The following is a 22,377-nucleotide window of genomic DNA, read 5'->3' as shown; positions in this document are numbered from 1 at the left end:
AGAGAGAGGGAGACACAGAATCGGAAACAGGCTCCAGGCTCTGAGCCATCAGCCCAGAGCCTGACGCGGGGCTCGAACTCACGGTCCGCGAGATCGTGACCTGGCTGAAGCCGGACACTTAACCGACTGTGCCACCCAGGCGCCCCTTCCCACAGATTTAACAACTTGATTTCGTGACTTTTGTCTGAGGTTTCTTCCTTCCGGGACTTTGTCCTCCACCCTCTAAAACTTCCAATGCCATCTGCAAACGGCAGTCCGCTAACAGATTATGAATTCTAGAGAAATCCCCTTAACCGTGTCTGTAAAACAACAAAAGTTCCCAGAGGGAGGGTCAAAGTGGAGGTGTGAAGGAGGATGACTGTGGAGTGAAGTCTGGTCTGGGTGGGGGCTGGGAGGGCAGGAGGGGAGGGTGGGGGCCAGACCTGCCTGCCAGGAGGGCTTGCCAGATGCTCAGAGCATCCTGTGAAATCTCACACCCTCCTTGCCCGCCCCCCCCCCTCCTGGCTCCAGCTCCGGCTGGATTTCAATCTGCATAATTTGTCCCATTTAGAGGGGAGGGGAGGGGGTGAGAGTAGGAAGGTGGGGAGGGTTGGGGAGAGGGTGCTCCAAAGGCCAGAGGAAACCGGGGACTAGAGGCTGGGGAGAAGAAGGTGGGTGGTAGCCAGAGGGTGGAGGCGGGGCTGGGAGGAGGGCAGGCTGCAAACCTCAGATAACATTCTGCCCAGCTCTGCTCGGCAGGGCTCAATTTGGTCCACTTGCCCGGGGACAAGAGGAAAAAAACAAAAAAAAAAAAAGTGGGCTGTAACTTAAAGATCTTAAGACTCCCAAGTGAGGGGTGGGTCTGGAGACGGGTGGGAGGAGGGAGTGACCAGACAAGGAGGAGACAGAGACTCAGGAGGGCGCAAGGAAGCCTCTTAGCTGAGGCTGGGGCAAGGCGAGGAGAGGGCGGAGGGACGTCTGCAGGGGCAGGCACCCTCCAGAATCCGGAGGCAGCTTCTCCTGCTTGCCGGGAAGGGCTCTGGACACCCTCAGCCCCTTCTCGCCTGCCCCCTGAGGCTCGGGCCAGAAGCCCAGGGCGGCCGCCGGGGTCGGGGCCGCAGCCACGGAGCTGGTACCCGCGGGAGCCCCTGCCCCGTCTTCTCTCCGCCGCCCAGCATGGAGGAGGCCGGCGACTTTGACACCTACTACGGGGCAGACAACCAGTCTGAGTGCGAGTACACGGACTGGAAGTCCTCGGGGGCCCTCATCCCCGCCATCTACATGCTGGTCTTCCTCCTGGGCACCACGGGCAACGGCCTGGTGCTCTGGACCGTGTTCCGCAGCAGCCGCGAGAAGAGGCGCTCGGCCGACGTCTTCATCGCCAGCCTGGCAGTGGCCGACCTGACTTTCGTGGTGACCCTGCCGCTGTGGGCCACCTACACGTACCGGGACTACGACTGGCCCTTCGGCACCTTTGCTTGCAAGCTCAGCAGCTATCTCGTCTTCGTCAACATGTACGCCAGCGTCTTCTGCCTCACCGGGCTCAGCTTCGACCGCTACCTGGCCATCGTGAGGCCGGTGGCCAACGCTCGGCTGAGGCTGCGGGTCAGCGGCGCCGCGGCCACGGCCGTCCTGTGGGTGCTGGCCGCCCTCCTGGCCGCGCCGGTCATGGTGTTCCGCGCCACCGGGGACCTGGAGAACACCACCAGGGTGCAGTGCTACATGGACTACTCCGTGGTGGCCGCCTCCGGCTCCGAGTGGGCCTGGGAGGTGGGCCTGGGGGTCTCGTCCACCGCCGTGGGCTTCGTGGTGCCCTTCACCGTCATGCTGACCTGCTACTTCTTCATCGCCCAGACCATCGCCGGCCACTTCCGCAAGGAGCGCGTCGAGGGCCTGCGGAAGCGGCGCCGGCTGCTCGGCATCATCGTGGTGCTGGTGGTGACCTTCGCCCTCTGCTGGGTGCCCTACCACCTGGTGAAGACGCTCTACACGCTGGGCGGCCTGCTGCGCTGGCCCTGCGACTTCGACCTCTTCCTCATGAACGTCTTCCCCTACTGCACCTGCGTCAGCTACGTCAACAGCTGCCTCAACCCCTTTCTCTACGCCTTCTTCGACCCCCGCTTCCGCCAGGCCTGCGCCTCGGTGCTCTGCTGGGGCCAGGGCCGGTGCGGGGCCGCGGCCCACAGCGGCAGCGGGGAGAAGTCCGCCAGCTACTCCTCCGGGCACAGCCAGGGGCCCGGCCCCAACTCGGGGAAGGGCGGAGAGCAGATGCTCGAGAAGTCCATCCCCTACAGCCAAGAGACCCTGGTGGTGGACTAGGGCTGGGGTCGGAGGGGAGCCCGGTGCCCTCCGCCTGCCCCGGCCTCTGCCCCCCCCCCCCCTCTCTGAAAGTCAGGTAGCATGATAGCACCTTCTCCCTTGCACTTGGCCCTCTTCCCTGCCGCCCGCCTCCCTGCCCGCTCCTGTGGTCCTTCCTCCTCCAGCCCTGTTCAGATGTGTGTAGTTTAGTGGAAGGAGACTGAGCCCTGCAGACCCCTGCTCAGCCGCTCGGTGTCGGTGAGATGGACCTTGCACCAGTCTCTTGACCTCTCTGAGCCTCAGTTTCCCCATTTGTATAAAATGGGGGAAGTCACGCTGGCTCAGCTGACGTGGGTTGCCCCCACCCCTTTTCACGGCTCTCCAGCTTTTTCTTCTCCCTCCTTTTCCCCTAATTTTCTCTCCCCATGTCCCTGTCCCTGCTTCCCCTCTCTCTGCACTTTCCGTTCTGAATCCTCTCCGGCCACCTCTCTCACAGCACACCCCCTCCCTCAATCCCTCCTTCTTCCCCTTTTTACCTCCCGGGTCTGCAGGGCTCCTAAGGGTTAAGAATCCTGAAGCTTGCACACAGGGCCCCTGCTGCAGCTCTGTCTGGCTCCCTGAGAGTGCAGGAGGGGGAGAGCAGCAGGGACTGGGACTGGAGGGCTGGTGCCAGCCAAGAGTTAACTCCAGGCTCTGCAGCTGGGAGCTCCAGAACTTTCCCCCAAACTGGATCAGTTCACTGTGATTTCGGGCACTAGGTTATCCCCGACGGGTGCCTCCCTTCCTGCGTCCCCCTCCCCAATGCCAACAAGATATGCTTTTTACAGATTTCCTCAGGCCCTCTTGCTCAGTCTCTTCATGGCAATTGGAAGGCTACCATATCTGATGAAGGGACGGCTCCTTGTTTCATTATATGAGTGGGGGAGGGGTTGGGAGGGGAACATGGAGGAAGAAGGGAGTCTGTATTTAGTCTATATGCTGCTTGGCTTCCCTCTCTGATTCCTCACCCTTCCAGCCTCCTCCAGAGCTGTGAGCTGCAGGTCTTATCCCCGTCTCCCCCCTACACCCTGTCATCCCCAGACAGGAGGCTTTTTTCTTGAGCACTGGTGCTTCTTGGTGCCAAGAGTTGTGTGTGTGTGTGTGTGTGTGTGTACATAGATGAAGTCATTTGTCACTTGGGTGAACTACCCCCTACTCTCTACCACACCTCCACTCTTCACACAATATCCTTGGGGGAAGAGGGACATATTGAAGCAATATAGAGTAAAAACGAGTCCACCCCCCACTGGATTTGGGGGCTCTGACGGCTGGTCCGTGCTTTAAGAGAGAAGTCTATGTTACTGCTGGGGCCCCTCTGGGGAGATCTGTCCCCAGGACAGTGGCGCCCAAGACCTGGGGAAACCCGATGTGGTGGGTCCCATTCTTCCTAGTTCCATGAGGGAAGCAGGAGGTGGTAAAGAGCTTCCCGTGGCCCCCTTTCCACACCTCCCCACCCTGCTTCGAGTTTAGCCTTTTCCCAGGTCTGTGGCCCTCTCTCTAAGGAGGCTGCTTTCTTGCCTGGGGTGAAAAGAACTGGGTGGGTTTTTTTCTCATCTCACCATCTGGACAGGAGCCCCTCGGCAGGGCTGAGGGCATGACTTCATGGCACCAGAGAGGCCTCAAGGACAAAATTGATGGTGGGGCCTTTGTGAGCTAGGGGCAGGGGTGTGTATATTCCAGGTTTTGTTCTCAGAGGACTCCGGATGGGATGTGAAGGACGAGATTTGCACCACGGAGGCAGGAAGAGCCCAGCTTGGTGTAAATGGAGAGCTTGACCATCCCTGGGATGGCGCCAGCCCTGGGAGCAGAGGAAGGAGGAGAAAGGAAGAGACTCCTCTCAGCTCAGTCTCCCCCTCACAGGATAGAATCTTCCCTTCTCAGCCCAGCACTGTCCTCAAAGCATGCTGTCAAGGCTGGAGGAAGCTTCTAGAAGGGAAGCTTCCGAGACTCTCCTCGGTGACCCCAGAGACCTCTTTCCTGGAACTCATTGGTGGCCCCGGACAGAGGGTGGAGGCTACCCCATCCCCTTCCAGCCCCTTCCTCTTCATAACGTCTCTGCTACTTTCTGACTTTGTTAGTCACTGAGGTTCATTAAATAAATCTGTTTTGTGTAACTCTTGTGTCCAGAGCTTCTTCTCACACAAGTGTCTTGGGATGGGGAAAGGCCCCCAGTTTGCAAATGGTGCAGTGGGAGGTGGCGTGGGCATGGCTGAGGGGGCACAGGAGGAAAGTAGGGGCTAACGGGAGTCAGGTGGGAAACTAGAAAGGGAGGGGGGAGGTGGGAAGAGCACGGAGAGATACACGCCAGGGCAGGGCAAGGGTTGGGAGTGAGAGCAGGGGAGAGCACAGGAAATAAAGCAGCTCAGTTTTTGGCTTTGAAAAGCTGTGGAGCCAATGGGTCCATACTTTGGAGTGCACACATTCATTCATTCACTCATTCACTCATTCATTGTTCCGTGAGCATGCAATTTAGATCAGAATTTCGGGTGCCTGGTCTCCAAACAGTCACTCCGGATGTTTTCAGGTACCCACTCCTGAGCGGCACCCCTGACCTACAGAATCAGGATTTCCTGGACTACCCCTCCAGAGGCTCACAACTGCTAAAAACTCCTCACATGATTTCTGGAGGAGGCGAGGCTTGGGGATGTCCGCATCCACACAGATTCTCTGGGCAAATTAAGGTGGGCACAAAAGAACAGAGAGTCAGAGATGGATGGTCACTGATTTGGGGGAGGAAGAGTCTGAAATGCAATCCTTGGGGAGGGGGACTACTCAGTCCAGAGGTGTTCCTCATCTTCCCTGAAGATTTCGGGCACTAACAGCGTCTGCAGATGATGCAAAGGTGGTCACTGCAGCAGGATGGATGGTGACGAGAGAGCCCGCATCTACTGTGATTTACCACCGTGTGTGCGAAGCTCTTCCAAATATTATCTCATTTAATCTGAGCCGGGCATCTTTACCTCATTTTGCTGGTAAGGAAGCCAAGACTCGGAGAGATTAGTCAGGTGCCTCGACCAAGGTTGCACAACCAGTACATGGAAGAACGAGACCGGGGAGAGCTGAACCTGACCATTTCCAAAGCCCACGCTCTCAAGCACAAAGTACAAGTGAGGCAGGGCCAGGTGGGCTGGAAGGAAAGTGAGGGCCTCAGCTGTAAGGCGCTGGCACATGTGGGGAGTGCTCACCGCATAGGGACCGGTCCGGATGGGGAGGTGAGAGGAAGGGTGGGGGATGTGAGAGAGGGAGAGAGAGAGAGAGAGACAGAGAGACCGAGAGACAGAGGCAGAGAGAGAGTGAAGGGAGAGACAGAGACAGAGCTGTGGAGAAAGAAATAAAGAAGGTGAGGAGGGGGGTGCCTGGGTGGCTCAGTCGGTTGAGCCTCCACCTTTGGCTTAGGTCATGGTCTCCCGGTTTGGGAGTTCAAGCCCCTCATCAGGCTCTGGGCTGACAGCACAGAGCCGGCTTAGGATTCTGTGTCTCCCACTCTCAGCCCCTCCCCCCTCACTTTCTCTGTCTCTCTTTCTCTTAAAAAAAAATAAACTTTAAAAAAAATGTTTAGAAAACGAAAACAGTGGGTGAGGAGGGAGAGGGTTGCGGTGGGAAGGAGGAGGGAGCTGGAGGACTGGGTGTCGTTTGTTTTCAGCCTTTGGAAGCACACCAGGGAAAAGCTGCAGGAATTTACAACTGCTATGAGCTATTCAGGCTTTTTTTTTTTTTTTTTTTTTTTTTAGATGCTGGAAAAAAAAAAAAACCCAAAAAACAAAACAACACAACCACCTCACCAGCCCTCCAGGGAAATTTAAGGTAAGTTATCCAAAAATTGTACGAAAATAGAACAGTTAATAATTCATTCATCCACACATTTCTTCCTTTCTTCAGTGACTCACTCACTCATCTGGTTATTCATCCAGTCCTTATTTACCATTTTGGTGCCAAGCAGCGCGGTGGGCATAGGATAAATGGTGAACAGGACTCAGTGGGCTCCGGGCAGATGGAGGCAGCAGCGAGAGGGGTGATGATAATCAGCAAGCTCTAAGGAGGGAGTGTACAAGGTGTTCCGAGTGCTTAATGGAGACGGTGGAAGGAGTCTAGGCAGGGTGTCAGGGCAGACTTTAGAGACAGTGCCTTCCTTGCGAGGGCTGCTCTGGAAGGGAGGAGGGTGAGCGGTTGGTGGGGAAGTTCTCCATGTAGCGGAATTACCAGAGGGGAGACAGAGAACAGCCCCTCCAAGAACTGCAAAGCAGCTCGTCTACTCACCAGTGCTTTCTGCCCTACACCAGCTCTAGGAGGGAAGCCAGGCAGAGGCCCAGAGGAAAGCTTGCCCAGGTCTCAGAGCGTGGATGACAGCAGACTGGGGCCGGGGACCACGGTGCAGGTCTCTAGACAACCTGGGGGCCAGGGATTTTTTAGGGGGTGACTTCCTGTTTCCCCCTGCCTGGGCATGAACTGTTTTCTCTTGAAGATATCTGCCAGGGTCTTAGCTTAGACAGAGGCTGGGAGCTTTGGTCCTCTCATACCGTGCTTGTTGGAGAGAAAGATGCTAAAAGGGGCTGATGGATCCCTTGGGAAGACCACACCTGGAAGCCAGGATGACACAGCATGACCGGAGCTGGATGTGACATCTGCCTTTCTCAGCTGGTTCCACTCTGTCTGAACTCTGGGGAGTTGGAAGCTTGCAGGGCCTGAAGCAGCAGGTGCAGCCCTTGTGAATTATTACCCAAATGCTTACACAGTCCCTGTGAGCAATGTTGGAGAAGATTACAAAGGGGGCTTACAATCAGGTTGACAGTCAAGGAGATTCAGAGACCCTGGGCTGACTACTTATAGTTAGACTGTGAGAGTTTCAAGCAATGTGCATTGATTTATTCATTCAACAAGCTTTTGTTCAATGCCTACTATGTTCCTGCTGTCTCAGAAGGTGGGGATGCTAAGAACCTGACACCATTCCTGCCTTCATGGAGCTACATGGAGAGCTTCAACTTCCCATTGAATAGATGGGAAACTAAGGTCTTGGGAGGGAGAGGGATTTATACACAGTCAGACAGTGGGAATACGGCAGAGGTGGGACTAGAACAGGCACTTCCTGCTGTGAGGCAAGAGCTGACATGTGAATTTTCGGGGGAGACATTCAGTTTTTGGCTCCAGGTTTAGAAAAGAGAGAAAGTCGTTTTTGGAGAATATGAAGAGTGAGTGAAGAGGGTCAGAGCAATGATGGACCGCCAGCTGGGCAGGGGGTGGGCACAAAGTTGCTTGAAGATGATTATCCATAGTTCTGTCACTACATCTTTTGCTTTAGACTTACAGAAAAAATTGCTGATTTAATACAGAGAGTTCCCATCTATTCCACATCAAGTGTCCTTTATTATTAACATCTTACATTAGCATGACCCATTTGTCTCCATTAATGACCCAGTATTGATACATGACTATTAACTAAGTCTATATTGTATTCAGACTTCTTCACTTTTTACCTAGTGTCCTTTTTCTGTCCCAGGATCCCATCCAGGATACCTCATTACGTTTAGCTATCGTGTCTCCTGAAGCTCCTCTTGGCTGTGACAGTTTCTCAGACTTTGTTTTTGATCACCCTGGTACTTTTGAGGAATACTGGTCTGGTAGTTTGCTCCATGTACTCCATGAGTACTGTGACCCAGATCTTTGTTCCTCTGAGTTTGTTCCTTGGACCAATAGCATCCACCACTGTCAGAGGTCTTTCAGAAACAAGTTTCTTGGGACACACCCTAAACTACTGAATCAGAATCTGTTTTGTTTGTTTATTTGTTTTGTTTTTTTTTAACTTACTTTGAGAGAGAAAGAGAGAGAGCAGACAAGGGGCAGAGAGAGAGGGAGAGAGAGCATCCCAAGCAGGCTCCACCCCACCAGCACAGAGCCCAAATTGGGGCTCAATCCCACAAACCATGAGATCATGACCTGAGCTGAAATCAAGAGTTAGAGGCTTAACCAATTGAGCCACTCAGGCACCCCCAGAATCTGTATTTTAACAACATCCCCCAGTGATTCTTCTGCACACTGAAGTTTAAGAAGCACTGGTCTTGATAACATAAACAAGAGAAGAATTGGGATTCAAACTTTACTTGTCTAACTGTGCTCTTAACAGAATGGATAGCAGAGACACAATCATGGTTTTGAAGAAAACAAGTTAAGTCATCACTAACATAAGGTGGACATGTCAGTGCTGCATTCGATTGCCTGTCTACTCTGATAAGTGTCCCTTCCAAAGCCATCACAATATAAAAAGGAGACAACTTGGTGACATGAAAAGCAAGCAGGTCTGAGAATCAAGAGAAGTAAGCCAACCAAGTCAGCCACCACTTAGCAATGACATTAGGAAGTCCTCACTTCCTTCACTAGTGAAGGTAAGAACACTCTTTTCCAGCTCAATTATGCTGTGACTTCTATGCCAGCAGTCTGGGCTGACTGGTCTCCTGACACAATCAGAGTGGAAACCATTTCCTTCTCCAGCCTAAAGCATCTATCTTTAGTCACTCCTTTGGTAATTGCTGTGTTGCTTTTCCCAAACATAAAAATAGCTTATTAGTAGTACATCAAATAACCACCACCTTCCACGGGCCTGACAGCCTAACAGCACCCCCAATACAGAGCTTGCAACCAGCTGGATCCCAAGGATACTCAAGGGCTTCCAGGTCTCATCCCAGAAACCAATTAACTACCATGTTGGTGCATCCTTTTTCCTAAGGCAAGGGTTATATTCATGCTCTTCAATCCTGGAACCTTGGAATGACAGTTCCCAAACTCTGGGTCACTGTTGTCCCTGCTACTAAAGTCCTTTCTTTGCCAAAGATGCCAGACTCAGCCCACTTAGAGTGAAGCCTGGGGTCACTCTTGTCACCAGAGACCACTTCATCCCCATCATACAGGAAAACTTCTCGAACTTATGGATATATTCCAGACCCAGAAGAAAATCTGCCAAATCTTCTCTGATGCTCTTAAGTCTGGCCCAGATTTTCTCAGGGACCGGAAGAGACGTTTGGCCTGAGTATTTTTATAGAGGGGGGGAAGTCCAAGAGGTGATTGTTCATTCAACTGGTACATCCCCACCATTATGAGTCCTTCCTCCATGAACAGGGATGTCCAGGCATAGATTCCCAGAAACTGTTTGACTCAGTGTCGGCTCCACTTGGCTCACTGATAACTTCCCCAGGAAGCCAACCAGCCTTGCACAACATCATCCAGCCAAAGAAACTTGAAGACACAGTTTCCATCACAAACACTGAACAAGGTGTTTCAGTGCTGTAACTTGAAGGGTTCTACTTACAAAACTATTAGAAGTGCCCCTGGAACATGGTCCAACTAGTCCTGGATTTTGGCTCCGTGGGTCCCAAGCAACAGCTCTAAGAGGACCATGCTATTTGGTTTACTTGAGTCAGTGGTTAAGAATCTTAGCGGTCGTCAATCCCAGTTCATCTCTTCAGGAACCAGCCTTTACTTCATCTTTCTGGGCACTTTTAAAAGCAATCACCTTATTAAGCAAAAATCAGTTTTTCTCACCTTTCCTCCTGCCCATTCTTTATCCACTTATTCGATCACTTAAACAAATACCCTTTAAGTGCCTGCCACATTCCAGGCACTGGGCATACAAAGATGTGTAAACATAGACCCTTCCTTAGAGAAGCTGCCCATACAACAGAGGAGGCAGACCAGCACACAGAGCTATTATAGTGGGGCCAAATCCCAGTGCTGGGGGGGACACTAAGTGGAGGAGAAATAGTGTGCTGGCCAAGTAAGGTAGTTCAAGCAGGTTTGGGAAATCCATTTCTGATTATCCTGTCCACACAGGAGGCAGCCTTGTGTAGAAAGAGATGTGCCACGTGGCTAAATAATAAAGTGTGAGACAACATGGGCAACATGTCCATTGAACACAAATATTGTCTCATGGCACCAGATTTCTAGTTATTCAGGCAAGAAAATGAGTCCTAGGGTGGCTTTGCAGGTGGGAGACAATGATGGACCTGCGACTTAGGCCAGTGCATCAGCCCTGCCTGTGATCACTCTGGTGAACACCAGAAGATGGATGTGTGTCTCCACAACATCCTCTGTGTCCCCTGCAATGATGCTATTTATTATTCACTGTTGAACTCCAACAGAGCAGGAATCCCTTGTACGTTATTTTTTGCACTATCTTTATCATCTAGCATGTGCCTGGTATATGGAAATAAGAATATATTTGTTTAAAAAGGGTACTCATCAATGGATCGTTTTCTTATCTGTAAAATGGGATAGTAAAAGTAGTTATCCCATAGGACTATTTTGATGGTTCCATGGGGTACTGTCTACAAGGGTCTTGTGTGGTCTCTGGCACATAAGAGGCGATCAATATGAATTTAACCCATTTAGGCTGCTATACCAAAAATATCATAAACTTGGTGGCCTATAAGCAATGAACATTTATTTCTGAAGGCTGGAAAATCCCATATCATGACCCTGGCAGATCTGATGTCTGGTGAGAACCTACTTCCTCGTTGACAGCCATTTTCTCACTGTGTCCTTACATGGTGGCAAGGGAGCTCTCTGGGGTCTCTTTATAAGGGCACTAATCTCATTTATTAAGGTTCCACCCTCATGATTAATCATTTCCCAAAGGCCTCACCTCCAAACACCATCACATTGGGGGTTAGATTTCAACACGTGAATTTTGGGGGAAACATTCAGTTTGTGGCAAATAGGTTTTAATTTTCTTCCATTTTCCCTTTTCTCCTTTCCTATTACAAAAAACAAGTCACTTGATGACCTTTCCACTACAGAAGGCTTGGAGGATCTTTGCACTGTAAAAGAGCCTAAGGAAGAAGGGGGTGTTCAACTCCAAGACTGTGGTTATCAGTAATTCTTCTTGTATTTAAAATATTTTTATCTTGGTGGTAACAACAAAATAAAAGTACAGACTTTTGACAGAAGTTTGCATATAAAATTAATCTGGTCAGAAGTTTGTTGGAAAAGAAAGATTAAAAATAATATACTGCACATATATTTTTGCATTCAAAATTCACAATCTCGATAGTCTTTTAAGTCAGTGTGAGCCCCAGCTTCTCTGTATGGGAATGTAAAAAGGGCCTTATATAATGCCACACCAGTGGTCCGGGGCCACAGTTGTGTTCTCAGTGCTGTCCTGGAAAGCCATTCCCTGTCCCCCAGGCCTGAACATCAACTTCCCCACCTGTAACTTGAGGAGACTGAATGAGATCAAGGCAGACGTCCCCTTCCCATTGTAGTGGATGGTCTTTCTTGCTTGATTATCGCTCTAGCCAGCACTCTGGACATTTGAAGCAGCAAATGTGGTTTTGGATTATCACCTTTAAGAACTGACATTCAAGGATTTAAGAATTGCTAATGGCAAGATCTCAGACATTAGAATTGAAGATGGGCCTTGAAGGATGACTAGGATTTTGGCAACTTGAATGGGGAATGGGATTGGTAGGAAGCTATCCAGACTGACAGGACAGTGTGAGCAGAGGCAAGAGGGCAGGGAAGAAGGCATGAGACATTTGAGGAAGAGAGTGTGAGAGTCACTCATTCATTCAACAAGTATTTACTGAACCCTTACTGTATGCCAGTCACTGCTAAGCACTGTGATTACAGTGGAGGATGAGATAGGCATGGTCTTTCCTCTTGGCAAGCTATCATTTTTTGGGGGGAAGATAGACAATAAACAGGTGCATAAGCAAATATATTAAATGGTGGATTACAAAAAAAATGCTGCGAAGGAAATAACATTTCAAATAGAAAATGATGTTGAGGATAATTTCAGACAGGTGCTCAGGAAGGAAGGCCTTCTTGGAGAGTAACCTTTTCAGTTGACACCTGACAGATGAGAGTGAGCCCACCATGCCAAGGGCTGGCTGAGAGAGTTCTGGATGTGGAGAGCAGCAGGTGCAGACACTCTGAAGCAGGAAAGATCTCAGTAGGTTCTTGGAACCACTGTCAGGGCCTTTGGAAGACTAGTGAGCAGGGGGCCAGGGAGAGGGTGGCATGAGACAGTGTTAGACAGGCAGGGGCCAGCTCATGCAGGGCTTTGAAGGCCATGGTGAAGAGTATGACTTTATTCTAAGTGCAATGAGAAACCATCAGAAATATGACATCCAATTTGGATAAAATTACCTTTCAGGCTGCTGCATAGAGAATGAATTAAAGGGGATCAAGAGGGAAACAGAGAGATTAGTTAAGAAACCACTTCAGAGGCCAAGATGAGAGATGATGGTGGGTTGCATGAGGGTGGGGTCCAATGAGATTGAGAAGGGAGACACATTTGAGCCATATTTTGGATGCAGGATGAATAGGACTTCTGATGGCCTGGATGTGGGTGAGTGGATGGGGAGAGGAGAGATAGAGAGAGAAAGAGGCAGAGAGGGAGAGGGAAAGGAAGAGAGAGAGGGAGAGAGGGAGGGAGGGAGGGGGAGAGAGAGAGGAAGGGAGGGGGAGAGCTTGAGAGAGAGAGAGAGAGAGAGTGTTATCGTAAGTTTCTGACTTGAGTAACTTGGAAGAGGTGGAGCCAATTACTGAGATAGAGAAGGTAGGAGAAAGAATAGTTTAGTGTGTGTGTGTGTGTGTGTGTGTGTATGAGAGAGAGAGAGAGAGAAAGAGAGAGAGAGAGTCAAGATTTTTGCTTTCGCCATGTCATACCTGAGATGTTCATAAGATATCCAAGTGAAGATGTCAAGAAGGCAGCGTGACATGCAAATCCGGAGCTCCGAGGAGATGTCAGGCTGGTGATAAGATCTGAGCATGGTAGCAATGGAACAATGAAGAAAGCTGCTGAGAGGTCAGATAGGGGGAGACCAGAACATTGTCTTCTGGACTTGGTGACATGGAGGCCAATGGAGACAGGGACTGGTCACGGTGGGTTGTGTTGGTATAAAGAGAGGATGGAGGTGGGGCATTGGAGAATGCTTACAGAAACCACACTTTTCAAAAACTTTGTTGGGAAGAGGATCAGAGAAATGGACAGTAGCTAGAAGAGGAGGCGGGACGAAGAGAAGACCTCTAAACAATCGGGGCTGCGGGGCCATGTTTGTGTGCTGACAAAAATCTGAGAGAAACCACAACTATGAATGAGAGCAAGAGTAAGACATAAAGAGGATGGTTCTTCCACAGAGAGGGGATGATCAGAGGAGAAAAACTTTCAAGAAGATCAGAGAGGGTGTGAGTTTGAATACGTGGGAAAGGACCAGTCCGATAAGAAGAAAGGACATTCCTTCGGCACATTAGGAAGGAGGCAAGGAACCAGTAAGTTGCTGGGTTTTGGTGGCAGGAAGGTGAGGGAATCCTGCTTTGTGACTTCATTTTTCAGTGAATTGTAAGTTGAGGCCATCAGCTGTGCCTCATGAGGTAGGGAAGGGTATATAAAGTTTTGAGGGCATAGGGATGCCTGGGTGGCTCAGCTGATTGAGTATCCAACTTTGGCTCAGGTCATGGTCTCTCAGTTCACGAGTTTGAGCCCATACCGGGCTCATTGCTGTTGGTGTGGAGCCTGATTCTGTTCCTCTGTCCCCTTATCTCTCTGCCGCTTCCTTACTTGTGCTCTCTCTCTCTCTGTCTCTCTCTCTCTCTCCCCCTCTCTCCCTCATAGAAATAAATAAACACTAAAAATAACAAAATAAAGTTTTGGGGGCATAAAGTATTATCTTGGGCAATACAAAAATCTAAATTTCCTGTACATCTCTGATTCTCCCCTTTGAGATTTGGGTCCATGAGTTTAAAGCAAAATCCCTTAGCCAGACTGTGTGATTTTCCCTGACAACACTTTGCTGCTGTGGTTTTAGGCAAAGAGGACGTACTCAAGCAGGCATTGGAGTTTTGCAAGGTGACTGTGCCAGAGGAAAGAGGTGCAAGGGTGTCTGGGTTTTTTGCAAGGAAGTGGTTATCAAGAGGGACAATGGCATTTAATTTATGTAAGAAAGGAGGCAAAGAGGGGAGGCAGTTGCCAGCTGGTGGACTGTGGGATCAATGGGTTGGTGGTCAGGATACTGAGACAAGAAAAGTTGGGGGGCACCGGGGTGGCTCAGTCGGTTAAGTGTCCACTTCTGGATTCTGGCTCAGGTCATGATCTCACAGTTTGTGAGAGTAGGCTCTTCGTTCTCAGGGCTGCCAGGGAAAATTACACAGCTCAAGTCCGTGATGAAGGAAGGGTGATGACCAAGGAGCGTAGCATGACCTCAGTGAGGAGGAGGACACAATGGAAGGAGAGCCATAGGTAGCCTCTATGACACTTTTGTGCAAATTAGGAAAACAAAGTTCCACCTCCAGGGAAGGAGCCCCGCCCCGGGACTCACCACTTCGGGAGTGTAGACTGTGTTTTACTTACTCCTCAGGTGGACATCCTTGGCCAGGACATACCTCACTTGTCCTATCTGTACAGCCATGCCCTGCCGCCTCCGTGAATAGCCTAGGCATGAAAGGAATCAGCTTCCTGCAGGAGAGATGTCCTGACAGAGGCAATGGGGAGCAAAGGTCAACCTCTCATTTTGCAGACAGGGACACTGAGGGCCAGAGAAGGAAAAAAACTCAAACACACAGGAGGTTGGTGGCAGAATTGGAGCAAAACTCTGTTTTCCTGACTCTCAGCACCACCCTACCATGGGAGTGATGTTTTAGCAAACACTCCAAATTGCAAATTCAAAAACATGTTGTCCCTCAAAGTTGCTTCTGTGGGAGGTGGCAGACTTCTTTCTAGTGATGCTGCCATTGTTCCAACCATTTCTGGAAACTCCGTCAGAAAAATGATCTTCAGAGCCAGCTTCTGAGTCACAACGACAGCCCACTGTACTGTAGAGCCTTCTTTAATACAAGGCGTGGACCTTGTCTTTTGCTGGTGCTGGGTCTGAGACCCCAAGACGCAGCCTGGAAATATGGCCTCTCTTCACTTTATTTCAATACATACTTTTTGTGCACTCAGTATGTTCCAGGCCTGTGAGATCCCCATCTAAGACAGCGTGTGTGTTGGGGAAGGGTGTCAGATATTGCTGTGAGGTATGTTCAGTCCAAACAGGTTTTGTTTTGCAAGGCTGGTATGCATGGGGTTTACATCCTTCTGGCATCTTCAATGCAAACAACAGAACCTCCTCCAGCTATTTATGCAGAAAATGAATTTAATAGGGGAGATGTGTTAGGTGGTTTGCAGAATCTCTGGGGAATTAGGCTTCAGGAAGGAGCCTTCCTTGAATTATTTGGTTCTAAGGAGGAGTGCACACTGCGTGCACCATGAAGTTCTGTGTGGGACCAGCACAACAATTCCACCACTGCTGACTCCCCGACCTCTCTGCTTTCCTGCTGTTCCCCTCCACGTCAGCCAGAAGAGATGTTCCATGCAACTCCTGGGTCCCTAGGTTGTTCTCCAAAACAAATTCTTTCTTGCATGTGCAGGATTGGTGGAGCCCAGGCCTCCTGCTGACAGAAGCTGCAAAGGAGGGGGGGTATGGAGAAAGTGGAATCAGCCTCCAATTTGGGAGGCAGTGCTCAGATAATGGGAAGACCCTTAGACATAGGGAGTTTGTGCAAAAGAACAGTGAGTGTTGCAGACGTGACAAAGGTTGCCTACTAGGCCTTCCTTGGGCTATGATGCTTAGAATTTGGCCCATCTCCACAGAGAGTGATCACCAGCTCAGAGATGTCAGTATAACTAGACTCCGTGTGCTAAAAATTCAGAGTTTCTTTTAGTAGTTAGAAACCGAAAGTTGTTTCTCCAAGCCCTGCAAATGAGTGGTTGTCAAGGTCAAATCCTCCTGCCAGCAAACCTGTGTTCATGGAGAGAGCTGAGACAGTCCCCCTGGAAATGCTATTCCTCAGTGATCCAGAATTCCTTCTCTCTAAGTCTCTAGAATAAACAGGACGACCCAGCAGCTCCCTGTTTTCCCCTGTCTTTTCCATGCTGTGAAAGATGCATCTGACAGGCCTCTATGGAGTGCTTACCAGGTACTGGGCTTGAGCCTAGGTCGAGGAGGCTAGGACTTATTCAGAGATGAGTAAGATATAGACTCTGTTTCCAGGAAACACAGTCTAGTGTTGGAGACAGACAGGCTTAGGCTTAACTGTGTGTCAGTGGGGTACAGGGAGTGGAGAATGGGGCCTTGGGGTCTTTGAATCTTGAGGCTATGTCTTGGGACTTGTAAACTTGTTTTCCCATCTGCAAAGTGGAGATAATGACTCAGCTCATGTGGTTGCTTGAAGGAGTCAACAGTATAAAGTGTGTGGAGTAGCCAGTGCTTAGCACATAGTAGGCACTCAGAAAGTGTGGTTTTCCCAATGCCTCCAGACCCCTCTTTCCCTCCTTTCAGTAGGAAGTGTGATGGGGTCATAGAGAAGGTGGGGGTAATTCTTGATGGATTTGGGCTGGGCTCCTAACGATGACAAGGTTCTTTAGGCAAGGGTGAGGAAGATGCTTTGGGCCCTGGAAGCGGCATGATCAAAGCCATGGAACGCTGTGTTTGGGGAATGGTGGACTGGACACCTGGCTGGAGGTGTGAGTGGGAGGGCAGACTGACTGGAGGGAGGTTAGGGGCTCTGTGAGTTACGCGGGGCGTCTCGATGTTCTCCTGTAAGCCTGGGTGGTCAGTGAAGGACTTTAAGGCAAAAGACCATTCCCAGAAGGCCAGAGCAGCTGCTCTTTGGCTGGCGAAAATCTCTCTCTTTTATTTACCCTTGCTCTGGACGTTGGGAGTTCTCCACATCTCTGCTTTGAGATAAGGTTGGAGGAAGTGGACTGTTTCTTGGCCCCCATTCAGCCTGGGGATGCGTGTGGTTGGATGACTTGGAGAGTGTCTTAACACCATGACTCTTTCAAATGAGAACCATAATACTGCTATTTGGTGAACATCTACACTCCCAATGCAATGTTAAGTATTTTGCAGCACTAATCCCACATCCTTTAACTTTGTAAAGGCAGATACTGTCATTTCTGTTTTGCAGAAGGGGAAACCGAAGCTAGAAATGTTAGGCAATTTGCTTAATGTCATGTCGCCAATATATAGCCCTGCTAGGGTTCAGAGCTGTGTTCGTCCAGCTGTAAAATCTGAGGTGGTTTCACCACGCCATGCTCCTGAGTGCCACTAGGTTATTTCTAATTGGCATGAAAACTCGTGACATGAAAACTCCGTGTCTGTATACGTCTGCTTGTCTTTACCTCTCTACTTGTATCCATACTCATATCTATTTCTCATTTCTCTCTCTACCTATCTATCTAACAAAATGGCAGGAATTTACCAGTTCAATTTCTCTTTCCTTCTCTTCCCCAAATCTCTGGGAATTCAGGTACACTCCCTTTTCTGGATGGGGAAACTGAAATGTGGTCAACTTTTGCCATCAAAGATGTCCTAGAGTGAGGGTGTCCTGCCCGCCACCTCAGCCGTGGGCAGACCCAGAACTGGTTCCACAAGAAGAAAGTGGGGAGCAACTTACACTGTGTGGTAGATTCCCTAGACTTTTGTCTCTCCCTGCAGATCCTGCCAGTCTCTTGGCAATGCTGGAAAACCTTATATCCAAGTCATTCGTGGTGTGGTGAAATGGATATGCCTCACAGAGACCTGAGTCCAAATATCAGCTCTGTCTTCACTAGCTACTGAGGTCCTTGGGCGAGTTATGAATGCCCTGAGCCTCATGTGTGTAGGTGTCAGCGTTGGGGAATGGTTAGTGTACCTCTTACAGGCTGCTGTGAGGATAAAACAAGATTCCTATAAAATTTTGGGCACACAAATGCTTATCTGGTGTCTTCTTTAAATTTTTCTGGCCTGAGGTGGAAGTGTATTCAGTCACATTTGATGGTCATTTTGAATAATTATCCCCAGTCTTATCTTTGAAAAGATAGAATGGAATTAGATTGTAAGGCTGGTTGGCATTGGCAGGGAAGAGGTAGAAGAAGGGACGAAAGAACAAAGAAAGGGCATAAGCAGAGTTCAGTACCTTTATAATTTATTCAGGATCCAAGCCAGATCTGCCAGAGAAGGCAAAGGCAGTAGCAGCTGGGCCTGGGGGAGCCCCTTTGATGCAGACTGTGTCCGTAAAAGGTTGGATGAAATCTTCATCAAGCCATAAATACGTTTTGGGCTCCAAACACAACCTTTCCTTAAAGGGAAAAATGCTCTTAAGTGGGGAGGTGATTTTATTTGGGTTTCCCTGGGGTGGGCAGCACAGAAGACTCCTGGCAGGAAGCAGCCTTGATGGCTCCTGGCCAGGCCGGTGGAGACCTCTGGCCTTCCCCCTGGTCCTCAGGAACTTCTGCTTCCCCAGGAGGAGGGAGGTGGCAGGGAGGAGGGGAAGGCACAGGGAGGACCATTTGGAAAAAAGGAGATTTCCGGAAAACAACTGGCTGTTAGGGAACAAGGTGAGTGGGATGACCCCGACTGATTGTTAGCCTTAAGGGAATCCTTGGTGCTTTTGGTTGCTGTTACGTGTTTCCCTTGTTTGCTTGTGACCCTTCGTTCTTGAGCACATCTTGGAGTCACTGAGTGATAAAGGATCACTGGGCTCATCTCTCCATTTTGCTTTAGGTAATAAAGGTCCAGAAAGGGGAAGCGAGTTCCCAGAGCCAGCTGGACTCTGCACCACCCTTTCCCTGCTCTACTGTGCTATTTTGTGATCTAATTATTCTAGAATTGGGTGGGTTGATATTAACAATAGCAGCAGCTGAAGTTCATTGAACACTTTTGAGGTAGACATTGCCTGAGCTGGAAGAGTATTTGATGGGATTTAGCTCATTTAATCCTGGGAGGTGAGGGTGTTCTTGTGACCAGTTCCATTTGCCAGATAAGGAAACTGAGTTTCAGAAGACTGGAATAGACTGCCAAATGTGAAGTGGTAGCTGGCAAGGGGTAGGTGGGATTTAAGTCCGGGTGGATGGGATCCAGGGCTGAGATTTTCTCCGCCACAGTGCGCTGCTGCTGGTTGGCATCCACTGTCTTTTACTCACCCCCTTGTCTTCTGCAAGGCTTGGTATGTAGAGGTCAGATTACTCAGTAAATTGTTTCTATGTAAGTGATGATGACATTTTTTCCTCATTTTACATTTCTGCTGGGTCTTGGTGCAGAGACTACACATTAGGTACTCAAGATTGATTAGCTCAAAATTAATTTTCATGAGTAAGAAGGGACTGCTTTACAGAGACAAGGCATTAATGGGCACATATGAGATCTGTTGTCTCCTTGAGATAAAAAATATGGCAAGAGAGTGCTTAGTTAATGTTATTTCACATTTATCCGGCACAGTGAAGAGAAGTAACATGAATTGAACACACTGTGCTGAGCACTTTAGAATGTGTTATGTCAACATCGTTGGGACAGTCTTGGGGGAGGGTGCTCTATTGTTATTTACAGATGAAGTTTAGAGTTACACCAACTTTCCTAGGGCAACACTGACAATTCAAGAGTAAGGTGAGGGACCTAGGAGAGTCAGAACCCTAAGTCCACTATGCCAAGCAACCCTCCAGGTGTTGGGAAAATCATCTAAATGGAAGGAGGACCAGGCTGGCATTCCATTCTGCCTGCTCAGGTGAGACCTGGGCAGAGGAAGGGGAGGGGGGCCATTTATTTTTTCCTCTGAAGAGTGGGGAGTTAATCCAAGCTAGAGGTGGGGAATGAACTCAGCAGTAACTTTGGATGGGCCCAACAAATGGCATGAATCAAGGATCTTGGGCCAATGGGCCAATGGGTATGAACACTAACCACTCCCGTGTGCTCAGAAATATTTGGATTCCCAAGCAGACTGTGCTGAATGAGAACTAATTCCTAGGTTACCTCATTTACCAAAAAATTAAGCCGAAACAACCAAAGTGTCCACCAGACTTCTGGACTGCCTTGTAGAGGCTGATGAGAACAATCTGGGCTCTTGTTACCTAGTTGAATGTTGCTAACACTTGGGGACCCTTCCCCAAAGTGAGTTCACTCCCTAGGATCTGGATCTCCAAGCTGGGATGCCTCAAAATGGGAAATGAAGTGTTTCTCTTCTGTGCTCATTTATCACTTCCCCACTGTTTTTTGTCCTTGTAGGCAGGATTGATGGCTTTTGCTGGGGTGGCACGGGAAAGCCTGTGGATCTGCAGTGTCTGACGTCACAGGCCTTTAAAACACCAAGAAGCAAGTTTCCAGTCTGTGAGCCGTAAGGCCAGGAGGCTTGGGGGTCTTGGTGGGGGTGCTGGGGGATCCTGACAGTGTGGCAGCAACTCCAGGAAGTCCCCAGAAGGGTTTTGTTAACAGGCTAGGAATGAACAGTGTCATTCACTTATGGGGGGTGTGTGTTTTCTTAGTGGACTGAGCCCAGCTGTACTGGTGAGGGTGGGGCTGGTGAGCAGGTTTGTGTGTGTATTTGAGAGTCTGTATATGTGTGTGTTTGTGTGACTGTATTATGTCTGTGTGTGGTTGTGTTTGTGTGTGTCTGAGCATAGGTATTACGTACGTGTGTATGTGTATGAGTGTGTAGTGTGAGTGTGTGACTGTGTGTTCCTTTAGCAATGCTAGCCTGGGTTTGGACTTAACCCAGCAAAGCCCCTTTGAAGTGGAAAGCAGAAAGCAAGCTTAGTCCCTCCTTCCTCCCAGACCAGAGCTTGTGTGGCTGCATGGTGGGGAAGGCATTTATAGCCTATTTTGTCACTTTCACACCATCTCCTATGTCCCAAATGGTGGCACCAAGAGTATTTTTGTGAGGGACCCCTGGCTGCTAGGTCTCTCTGGTTTCCATGGAAACCATACAGCCCACTTGAAGGCGGTTGGAGGGAGGAGGGGCTAAGCAGGGTGGGAGGCTCCCTCTCCGGACAAAGGGGAGGGACAAAGGCTGGGGGAGGGGGAGCAGGGGTGTCGCTAAGGACGATTTATTGTCCTTATCTTACGGCTTTCCAAATTGCTCACAGGATAATGGAAGAGAAAGATGAACGGGACTGTGAGCCGTGTCCAGGAGCCTGAGCAAGGAGCCAAGAGTGGGACAAAGGGACTGGAAGAAGAGCCCTCTCCCCACCCCACTGCCTTCCAGATAAACCCTGAATTCCCTGGATGGACATTCAAGGCTTTCAGTATCTAACTCCACCAGAGCTGTCCACTTTCCTTGATTTCCTCCCTGACAGTCCCTCAGAACAAGTGTTGGCCTTGCTACTGTCCATACTGCCGGGGCAGTGACCTTGTCTTATTTATTGGTGCGTCTCCAGTGCTTGGCCCTGTGGCTGAGCTGTATGCACTGATAAAAGGTGGATGCTTACTCCAGAACCGGGAACCTTTTATCTGACGGAGCTCCCTGCCTGGAAAACCCTCATTCTTCCCCCTCCCAGGCAAGGTCTAGCCCTTCCTTTGTGCCCAGCGCAAGCCTGCCCTCTCCACGAAGTTCCCACCCCCATTCACAACCAAGGTCTTCAAAACATACACGGAGGCAATATGTGTATCTGGTTTCTCTGAACACCCGCGTCCGTGCTTAATTCCAGCCTGTTCTCTTTTTAAATTTTTTTTTTCAACGTTTATTTATTTTTGGGACAGAGAGAGACAGAGCATGAACGGGGGAGGGGCAGAGAGAGAGGGAGACACAGAATCGGAAACAGGCTCCAGGCTCTGAGCCATCAGCCCAGAGCCCGACGCGGGGCTCGAACTCACGGACCGCGAGATCGTGACCTGGCTGAAGTCGGACGCTTAACCGACTGCGCCACCCAGGCGCCCCAGCCTGTTCTCTTTTTAAAATTCAAGTTGTTTTCCTCCTGTGGGAAAGGGCATGGAATCTGGAGGACAATAATACTAATCTATCATTCAGTTCCTATCTTGAGTGATTTGCATGCATGGTATCATTTAAAAAAAATTTTTTTTTAACGTGTATTTATTTTTGAGAGGGAGAGAGAGAGCGTGAGCTGAGAAGGGGCAGAGAGAGAGGGAGACAAAGAATCTGAAGCAGGCTCCGGGCTCTGACCTGTCAGCACAGAGCCCGACACGGGGCTCAAACCCACGAACTGTGAGATCATGACCTGAGCCCAAGTCTGGCGCTTAACCGACTGAGCCACCCAGGCACCCCTGCATGCACAGTGTCATTTGAAGTAAAAACAATCTGAGTGTGAGTCTTGGCTCTTTGTCT

At 49.8% G+C, this 22,377-nt stretch overlaps 1 protein-coding gene across 2 annotated transcripts; it reads left to right on the top strand.

The window, feature by feature from the left end:
* The first annotated feature begins 871 nt into the window (after positions 1–871).
* On the top strand, positions 872–20,640 carry APLNR (apelin receptor). Of its 2 annotated transcripts, XR_003972504.1 has the most exons (2): positions 872–3,427; positions 20,627–20,640. XR_003972504.1 is itself a non-coding variant. In XM_030333427.1 (1 exon), the coding sequence occupies exon 1, from the start codon at positions 1,156–1,158 to the stop codon at positions 2,296–2,298; it is 1,143 nt and encodes a 380-aa protein (XP_030189287.1). In that variant the 5' UTR covers positions 872–1,155; the 3' UTR covers positions 2,299–4,430. The 2 variants fall into 2 exon arrangements, 1 of the variants encoding a protein (XP_030189287.1); XM_030333427.1 differs by lacking the exon at positions 20,627–20,640 and having other exon boundaries at positions 872–4,430.
* The last annotated feature ends 1,737 nt before the right edge of the window (positions 20,641–22,377 follow it).

The sequence above is a fragment of the Lynx canadensis genome, chromosome D1 (assembly GCF_007474595.2).
Source record: "Lynx canadensis isolate LIC74 chromosome D1, mLynCan4.pri.v2, whole genome shotgun sequence".
Taxonomy (NCBI): domain Eukaryota; kingdom Metazoa; phylum Chordata; class Mammalia; order Carnivora; family Felidae; genus Lynx; species Lynx canadensis.
Note: the sequence above shows the minus strand (reverse complement) of the source record. Positions and strands in the feature narration are given on the sequence as shown.